This window comes from Sardina pilchardus, chromosome 23 (genome assembly GCF_963854185.1).
Source record: "Sardina pilchardus chromosome 23, fSarPil1.1, whole genome shotgun sequence".
Classification (NCBI taxonomy): Eukaryota; Metazoa; Chordata; class Actinopteri; order Clupeiformes; family Clupeidae; genus Sardina; species Sardina pilchardus.
In genome coordinates, this window is record NC_085016.1 from 17,204,717 (window position 1) to 17,214,887 (window position 10,171).

The 10,171-nt window shown below is 45.0% G+C and overlaps 1 protein-coding gene across 1 annotated transcript; it reads right to left on the reverse strand.

The window, feature by feature from the left end:
- Positions 1-3,540: 3,540 nt before the first annotated feature.
- On the reverse strand, positions 3,541-7,393 carry gdnfa (glial cell derived neurotrophic factor a). Its single transcript, XM_062528248.1, has 2 exons — positions 7,189-7,393; positions 3,541-4,391 (listed from the first exon to the last, which is right to left on the reverse strand). Exons 1-2 carry the CDS (start codon positions 7,391-7,393, stop codon positions 3,829-3,831), a joined length of 768 nt encoding a protein of 255 aa, XP_062384232.1. The 3' UTR covers positions 3,541-3,828.
- Positions 7,394-10,171: the final 2,778 nt, after the last annotated feature.

Below are 10,171 nucleotides of genomic sequence, written 5' to 3' on the forward strand. Positions count from 1 at the left end.
GGTGTGTGAGTTAGTGTAAGTCTGTGTGTGTGTGTGTGTGTGTGTGTGTGTCTCAGTATGTCAGAGTACATGTGTGTGTGTCAGTGTGTCACTTTTTGTTTGTGTGTGTGTAAGTCTCTGTGTGTGTCTCAATATGTCAGTGTGTGTGTGTGTGTGTGTGTGTGTGTGTGTGTGTATGTGTGTGTGTGTGTCTCTCTGTGTGTCAGGGGCTATGGCCTGTTGGGACCCAGGTGGGACTGTGTCAGTGGCTTTGCAGGCCCGAGGCGGATCCTCCCTGGAGATTCTCCAGCTAATCCTGCGTGTCACTTGGCTGAGTTCGGATATCCAGAACATTCTTGGGCCATCTTTCACTCTCAGTGTCGCCCAATTTTTCCATTCAGCGTACGCTTTCATCCAAACTGAAGACACGCGTTGCCTGTGTGCACTACTTTAACCCTCCTGTTGAATACACTGGGTAATTACAATGGCATGGGGCGGGATGTTTTTGTTTTGAAAAGCATACCGTACCTCGGCTGTGCTGGAGTGTTTACCTTCTCTGATTTCAGTCCCTGTGACATTCCCCCCTCAGCATTTTTGCCTCAGTTGATTTTCTGTACAGCAATTTGAGATTGCTCCTCCTGCTTTGTGGTCGGTTAGAAATGCCCTTTGAGCCTTTATCTTCCCTCTTTGCACTGATTGTTTAGTTCTGTTTGTCGAGTAAACTGTAAAAGATCTGCTTCTCTTTAAGGATAGGTGGATAAGGACATCGAGATTAAGGGATATTGACTTTATTTAGCTGTGAAAACAGCAAATATGGAAAAGAACACAAAATGTAGCGGGGGGGGGGGGGGTGCAAAGGTAGCACTGTCTTTGAAACTGAAGATATACAGAAATAAATGTAAGAAGATGACAAACATGATATAGAAACAAGATTTATTCTGTAAAAAGTTATAAAATGAATATTGTACAAAAATAAAGTCTGTAGAGAACTTTGGTTCAGTAACACAAAACAAGCAAGACATGACCCCTTTTTCACATAACTGACACTGAAAACAAAAACAAAAGCATAAAAGAGACAGAAGACTCCCTTCTCTACCTTATACTCCAGCAGCCACGGCCTCACCCAAACTTCTAGTTCATCCCACACACACACACACACACACACACACACACACGCACACGCACACACACACAAAAAAAATAAAAATCACTCATCAAAAGGAATCAAAACCTCAGTCACAAAACAAAATACTTTTACATTTAAGCAACCTAATATACAGGAGGACAACGAAGTATAGATCACAGCTCGCACAGTTCCGGCTGAGGGAAGAGGTCCTGGGGGGGGGGGTGTGTGTTGATGTTATAATGCCTCACATGGCTTCTCTTCTGAAGCCAACTTGCACACACACGTCATAATAACAACTGTAAAGGTAAATGCAGTTGATCAAGTGATTCCGGTAATAAAAGGGCTATTAGCTGTAGTGTGTAGTGTCGTGTCCTATGGGTTTGGCCTAAATTCTTCTCAATTCAGTGGATTTGTTCTGTGTGTGGCGGGGGGATTACCGCGTAAAGCTGGCTCCGTTCCTGTAGAGTGAACACTGATTCAGGTCCCTAATCCAGAGCAACATCAGGGTCTGGCCTTGGGGTTTTCTGTGTCTGAGCGAACTGCGCTGTTCAAACTGTAAAGGAAGAGAGGGGGGGAAAAAATCCTCTCACGGGATGTTATACAAGTGAGACGGTTTACAATCAGGGACTATTCTCCGGGCTTAGTATTAAGCTTTAGGCCAGTTACAGTATAGTCAGGGATCTTGGTTTTCCTGGTTTTAATCATTTAAATGGGTTTGTAGTGCTCTAATTGCTACTTTTTTTGTCCAATTATTGAGACCCTTGTATCTTAACCATGGATTGGTTTGTCCAGATTGTGTTTATTATTTAAACGTACCCTTATCTTGTTTGTCGGGGAATTTAGGGGACTGGATCACTACCTGAAAGCAAGGGAAATCTTCAGCCATCTGTTGAGTGTGTGTGATGACTTGGGGCGTTTGCAGAAAACGGATCTTTACTTAATTGGACTTAAACCCTAGGGGATGGAAGGGGGGCTTCCAGACAGTAGAAGTGCTTTAACCTTTTTGTGTGACAGTCATTTCCCTAAGCCCTGACCCGTGAGTCAAACTATCCTTGTCAGCCCCCGTAGTGACAGTGCCCACTTAAAGGGCTCTATTTCGGAACGAGCATACGGAACCAAGGAGCTTTAAGTGAGGGCGGAATCCGTCGCCACTCGGGAGAGTGGGACGAGACTAGGCTGTTCTGTTTGTGCTTGTTGATGACCGTGAGGCAAACCACTGCTCCCCTCTCCATGTGCACTTACGATAGTAACTTTATTATGGACAGAAACAAACAGAATGGGTAAGGGATGTATTTTCTTCCTGTAAACAGATGCTTGCAATTGAGGAGTTGCAGGCCCGACGTCAAGACTGACTCTGTGAGAGTAAACAGTTGATTGCTCTCCTAAAGGGCTTTTTGGGCCCTCATTGGTTGAGGTTCTTTCTCTTCTCTTCTCTTCTCTTTTCTTTTGTAAAAGAATTGAGAGTTGAGTTGGAGGGGTGTGTATAGTGGTGAGTGTGTGCTCTAGTGTGGAGTTTGCTGTACCAAAATAACCTGGAGCAGAAAATCTTTTTAAGGTGGGGAAGTTGGTCCTTACATCTCGCTGTTCTACTCTTTTTTTCTCCCCTCTTCCAACCTCTCTGCAGTGTCTGTGGAATTACTTCTCTGTGTGCGGAATTACAAAAAATGACCATATTTCTAAACATCACAGATGTTAGCGGAGACATCCGTGATGAGTGCGTGCTCTGTCTACGTCTGTCTCTCACAGATTGCTTTGATTATTTACGGCTGCTGCAGGAAACGTCTCGCTCCACGTTTGGCACCATCCAAAAAAAAAAAAAGACACAAAAAGCTCTTCAAATAAATAAGAAAAAAAAGAAACAAAATAAAACAAGAAACACTCTTAATACGACAGATTGTAATAAATAACAATAAGTTAATTAACTCTCAATAAATACATTTCCTCATATATATATATATATATATATACATATACATTGATATAGATACGATAGATAAATTGATAGATTTCTAATACTTAAAAAACATCTGTTGCTGCTCCTGGGGCAGAGTGAATGACTCCTTACTGAATGTAAACGTTAAGAGGCATTTTGCCACATAGTGATTGGGGCAGTTCTTCTGCAGCCGAAGCGCCCCATGTAGCACAAACAATGCGTCCGCAGTTCTGCTCGCTGTCCTGAAGGGCTTGAACTAAAGCAGCAAAGTTGGGTAACAGAATGACTGTGTGTGTGATTGTATGTGTGTGTGTGTGTGTGTGTGTGTGTGTGTTTGTGTGTGTGTGTGTGTGTGTGTGTGGTGTGTTTGCGGTGTGTGTGTGTTTGCGGTGTGAGTGTTATGCCATTTCTCAGGAGCCGTCATGCATCTTCTTGTCATTCTGGCCTGACTGTTAAGTGTGAGTTAGTGACGTGTAAGTTTACATGAATGAAACACTGAGGTTTTGACCTTGACTTGTACCTGCATGACTTGTCACACTGTATCAAATGTGATTCTCAGTCTGCACGGATGATCACAGGAGAGATTCCCTGTACTCCACCTGTTCAGGAACTGGCCAACGTCCACTCCACCATTTTGCCCAAGCGCGGCTTCTAACACACTCATGAGGTCTCGCCGTATGCACTGGCCATGGCACCTGCAGTGGACACCCCTTTGAGTGAAGACCACTGGGCGCTCTGTCTCTCTCTCTTTTTTTGTCCTTCTTTCTCTCTCTCTCTCTTTCTGCCTTTGTCACACACAACCACATGTCCGAGCGGAATGCTTCTTCAGAATGTGGTACTCTAGGTTGTTGTCCAAGAAAGAGAGGTCATCGTCAAAGGTGATCGGGCGACAGCAAATCCGAGAGGGCTTCTCCTTGTCCAACTTTTTGTTGTTGGTCAGATTGTTCAGAATCTTGTCGTAGTTGGTCTCCGCGTCCGAGCAGGGTCCGCTGCAGTACCTGAATATTAGTTCCTCCTTGGTCTGGTAGCCCAGCCCGAGGTCCGTCACGTTGAGGTGGACCTCATGGAGCCGGCACTCTCGGCCCACTGGCGCTGTCCGTTGCTCGTCCCGGCCACCCTTCCTCGAGCGGCCGCCCTTCCGCCCTTTGCCTTTCCTCCTCTGCCCCCCTTGGCCCTTCCTGCCGCCCCTTTCCCCCCTTTCCTCCCTGTCCGCGCCCGACGATCCGCTCTGTCTCCCGCTCCGGCTCTGGAAACTTCCGTCGACTCTTGGAGACCGGCGTAATCTGCCGATGGTGGCCTCGATGAAGTCCATAACGTCGTCAAACTGATCAGGGTATGGACCTTCAAGTTCATCTGAAATAGAGAAAAGGTGCATGTTTAGATGATGGCTGCCTCGTTTGCATCCTGAAGTAGTTGTTGTTATTATTGTGAACAATACACTGTAAAAGTTACATTATGTAATGTAGCTTGTGGTCTTTCCAACAGATGTAAATCATAAGAGAACACTGTTCTATCTGATGACTGATGTCATTTTAGAGGCCCTGTAGGAAGCTATATTTCTTCTTTCAAAAGGCTCCTTATCCTTTTGATGATATTGCAACAAACTTGCGTGCTTTATCATTCATAACCGTTTCTTTTAGACCTTCTTAGGTTGAAGTAGATGATGAAAAATGCAATACACCATGACATCCCCGCACAGCTGACTCCACCTCTTTAAACACACGGACAACCACAAACTCAAAACATGCACTCTCCCCTCTCTCGACTCAAACACAGCCGTGGAAAAAAAAAGAGCGGGCCTTTGATCCTTTGTGTTATACACAATGATTTCATTATAGGACATGTTCCCCCTAATTCCCTCTCTTTGAGAAGTCAAGTCAATTGGCTGAATGGCCACGTCTGGAAACCCTCTGTGAAGATCATAGCCTACATTATTGTGAAATGACTCTATTTGGAAGGGGCCTGCCAATGCAAAGAGTGATCACATAACAAGCAGCAAAGGGATAACTTGCTTACACCTCATGCCTGGAGGGATCAGGTAAGGCAAGAGGAAATGGAGGAGGACTTGGCCGGGGATGCCATTAAGGCATCTGTGACTGTTCTTCCGTGGGTTTGTTTGACTCAACGCTCAGCGAGGCAGAGGCCTTCTGACGGGGAATCGCTTGACAAGTCGAGGTGTCAGAGAATCCGATCCTTTCCTCTTAGTCCTTTGGTCAGCGGCTGTGCCCACAGCGCCGTGTCACAAGGTCCACTGAGCCGGAGTGAGTTGGCTGCCCTGCCCTCCCTCCCTTGCTTCCTCCTCGTGTGAGTCAGAGACCTTTTCCCTGATTGTCCCCTTACCTCAGCATAGTGACGAGAGGCCAATCATCTCACATGTGCTTTCAAAGACACCAGCCAAGTGTAATGGAGAGCGTCCAGTTTCAAATGAAAGGAAATAGTACCTCTGGATCAAGCTGCACGGTTTGTGAAAAATTGGGCTCTCTATCAGTTCCAATTGAGCAAGCAGACAAACACAGTCAATTCGAATTTGTCTTTTAAATGTCCCCGGTTCCTTGTACAGACATGCCTTGCAGCGTTCTGGTGTGTTGACTTAATGCACATCAGTGGAATATTCTACACTTATTGAGTCACAGGAGTGGCAAAAAAAGCCTGAATGTAAACCTCGGTGTCAGTCTATCATTCCCGGTCTTGGTAGTGGAAGCTATGTAACTCTCGTCTCGCTGTCATGTTTAAAAAAACAACAGCCTGTGCCTGGATGCCTCTCAAGTTATGTCATGCAGTTTGTACACTGTAGAATTTATTAGCTTTTGCTCTCGCAAAAAGAAATGGTGCGACCTTCATTTCGGTTAAACACTCCAGCGGAGGCGCAATGGAGATGGAGGGCCGTGTGTCTGAGGGAAAACATTTTCGCTAAATGTTCCATGCCTTATCGAGAGCGCGTCGGAGGTTTACTACTGTGTAAAGACGAGACAGTGTCATGTTCTATTAAACAAACGACGGCCGCTCCTCCCACCCAGCTGCTAAAAAGGAGCATAAACACGACGGCGGGTGCGGAGCGCGGCGGCTCGACACTTCAAGCGTTCGGAGCCGCGGGCCGCTGTTCGCAGGTCGTCATCTGTTTAGGTTCCCCCTCGCTGTAACTTCACCGGGGTGCTGTGGGGTGGGGTGCCGTGAGGTGGTGGTGGTGGTGGTGGAGGGGAGGAGGAGGACGTCAGTCCCCGCCTTCGTTTTTGTGAGCAAGCAAAGGGGTGCTCGTCTGCTGGGAAAGGCAGCGGTGAACATAAACAAGCCCCGTGAAGGAATGTCAGCTCGGGCTTTTGTCTTGGGCCAGATGTCTCCTCCAGTTCTACCTCTGCTGTGGTGCTTGTTTTGACACTCGTGCAATGCGGCCCGGAGCAGTTAAGAAAATACTTTTTTGATGGTCTGTCATGATAAACTAGGCCCTTGGTGTTGATGATGGGAAGATCCATTGATCAAACTACCCTGACAGACCATCTATAGGTCTCTGAAGGTTGTACTGACTCAAAGGGTTACTGAGTAGAGCAAACAGCATTTTAGTGTGGCATTTGGGGGAAATTGCAAATCGTTCTATTTCTAAATTTGACTTGCCTGGATTAAATGCAAAGTGCCCACAAAGTCAGCATGTGAACTCTGTGCCATGGATCATAAGGTTTGTAGATGCTTCCGATGTTCACCTTATTCACAAGTGATCTTCAGGCCCTCTGCAGTCCACCCTGATCTCCTGAACTTTCTTAACTCCCACTGACTGATTTAAACTGCTACGATAACAGTTAATTAGAGATTATCTTAATTGGCAGCATCCCCATATTCCTGCTGAGGAATTAGCAGGCTGATGTAGAGCATATACACAGCCTCCATCATGCCAACCCCATCAACACATGATAGGGAAACAAAGATGTGGTCCTTCAGAAGCTCAACTATCTCACTGGCCAAAAATATGTTCCATTTGGGCAACTATGAATTTCAGTCCAATGAACAACTCTTCTTAACACATGACTGTATTTGTGTGAAACCGTAAAACCAATATCTTCATCGCAGACTGAGACTTTTACCCCTTCCTGGGTTAGATTATATTGTGTTTGTAAGAAGAATGTATGGGAAAGTATAAGGAAAAGTGCAGCACACTTACATTGTTCCTCCATGGAGGTTTTGTGCAGGCGCTCTGGATGGGAGTAGGGGCGTATGAGAGAGTCCTCCACAGACAGGGCAGCAGAGTCACGGTGCAAGCCCACTACAGGAGGCCTCTTGACGGGCTGCAGCTTTGGAAAGATGGGGCGCGTGGAGACGGAGCTCAGGAGCAAGAGACACGTGGCCAGAACATCCCATAACTTCATTTTAGACTCAGTTCCTCAGAAGGAATCTGTAACACAGACAAGGTCAGTTAGCCTATTTTACTAGTCTCATAAAATTGTTATTAGACATAAAAGTATATCACCCATAAACTTAAAAGGACATTTTATTTTTGCAGGATTTTTATATTGAATACATTTGCAATTCAAGTGTTATTCATTGCTTTCTGTAAAGAAGATGCTTATTCATTTCTTGTCGCCAACATGCCAGAACTTGGCCCATATACACAGAGAAGCTTGCCAAAGAAATAGGCTGATGTCAATTGAAACGCGAACCACTATGTCAGATGGCTAAAATAAAAGTAAACAACGGTTGTGCTGTTGTCAGTTATTTGGAAGTACGTGATTAGTGGCGCCTAGCTGATAAATCGTGTCTTTATAGCATTAGGGCTGGATGAAGTATTTAAAAGCTCGCAGTTTTGACTTTAATGCTGATCCCCTGCTTAGACCATAGCGGCTCATTTGAACAGATTACATTCAGTGTGAGAATGAAAACTGTCCCATATTTGAAAAATCTGGTTGTCAAAGTAAAAAGACTTTTAGGCCACCATCGGTTAGGCAAATCCAGTGAGTTACTCGATATGATCGTCAGGCTACCCACTCTCATTCAAGTACAGTACAATAAGGTTACTTGTCATTTGCGCGAGGTCGTGCAGCCGTGTTCTGCCAAAGGCTTGTTAATAAGGTCGAACATAATTCTGCCTACTCACGCATATATGTCATTAATACATCTCCCAGTATGATACTTCAAATAAAACACCAATTTGCGAAAGCATAAAATGCGCAAACAAACAGAACACATGCCACGCGTCCTGTGCGCTTTTCAGCAAGGTACTGTACTGTAGATCTCGGCCTCGGTCAGTAAAGCACCAGAAAGTGGTGCAGGACAAGTGCTTCATGTGGCGAGTTAAACGAGTGAGACTTGATGCGGAATCACCAGATGGTGTTTCCTGAATCCCCGGTTTTGCGTGAGTGTTTATGATTACGTACGTCAAATGCAACAATAAACGTTGTATGGCAGCTCATAAATATGGGCTAATGGCGTAGACACGCACAAAACCAAGTGACCTGCTCTAATGTGACTTCATGAGCGCATTTTCATTTGTCATGAGTTAAATGATAGAGGCATTTTATCATTATGTGCATATAAAACCATATACTTTGAATAACACGAATATGCAATATCCACTTATATTAATGCAACAACATGTTTAGAACCACTTTTTTGTTACAATGCATCGGACAGGTGGACTTACCCTAAAATAAGACAAACTTTTCACATAGTGGTAGCCTACTACATTTGTGACCTTTCCGGAAACTTTATCATTGTCATGCTTAATGTATAATTCGAATTTTAATGTGCATTCTTTAATCACTGTACCATCAAATAGCCTACGTACCTTAAATCCGGCCCATGCAGACCCTTTGCTGAAATCGTTCTAAGATCCAAAAGAGGTCAACAATGGTGCATGAAATGATCCAAAAATATCTATGATATATAAATCCAGCGAACAAACTCTGTCGTAGAGGAAGAAAATCCACACCCATTCATAGAATCCACTATCAGTTCAGCGCTGTACGTCAATACCTTGAAATTAGCCGCTCGTACGGCAATCAGTTCGGTCTCTCCGACGCACACACCGATCCGCGGCTTCTGTAGTCCCGGGTCAGTGCGCGACGGACTGCTCTGTCAAAATCGAGTTGCCCAATAACAGGATGCGAAGATCCACGGAGGAAACCTGATAGAGAACTACCATCAACAACTGCAAGGAGTCAAATGAAGACATCAGGACTTCTTTTCAGGGAGTTGATGGCGAAAGCCGAAAGGAGCAGTAGACTACTAGGCGTCTGGTGAAATACTTTTAATTAAATGTGGCCAGGGAATAAATGAATTACTCCTCCGTTGAAGAAGACAACACTCCGACCCCAGCCGTGCCGATCGAATCCACACAACTTGAAACAATCTGAACCATTAAATGATAATGCGAAATCCCCAGAACATTGAAAGATCTTGAAATTTTAACGAGACTGTAAACCAGCCATTGATTTCCATCGTTACGCGCTATTTTAATCCTAGAATGTGTCCAAGAGATCTGACTGGTTATTGGAAACAAGCTTGTACATTTGCACTACAGATGTGCAGCCGCTTGTGAATTGCCCTCGGTGGAGACTGCAGCCAGTTTAAATAGATTCAAGGGTTCGAGCGCACTGACGTTGCGCATGAGTCCGCCCTCTCTGCATACGACCTCTACCAAATAACATAAGTAGCGGGTGAGGAGTCCACACCTTACTACACATGCCGTGCCTTTCCATTTGCAGAACCACAAATTTAGGATGGCTTGGAGATTATGTCAGCTCTATGTCCCCGTATTAGGTGTCCAGCAATGCGGAAGGCGATTAGAAGTAGTTCTCTTCGCCGTGGATGTTTGATGCATTCTGATCTGTGCCGCGCGTCAGGTGTCAAGTTTCTTGTCTCGCATTAGGATGCCAATCAGGGTTATTTACCACCCCTGCGTAAGCGTTCAAGCGTGTTTGTTTATAAATACGAAACAGTCCATAAGCCCGCAGGTAGAAATGTCAAACAGCGAGTTGCTTTATAAACTGCAGAAGCAAGAGCACGCGTACTGTGCGCACGCATACACAGAGCGTGCTAGTCTCCCCAGAGACTGTGATAACAGCCGTGTCTTTCAGTAGACATGTTTTCAGTGTAATTCACTTCACTACTGACAGTTCCAATATGTTGTTAAGGATAATAAAAAAAAC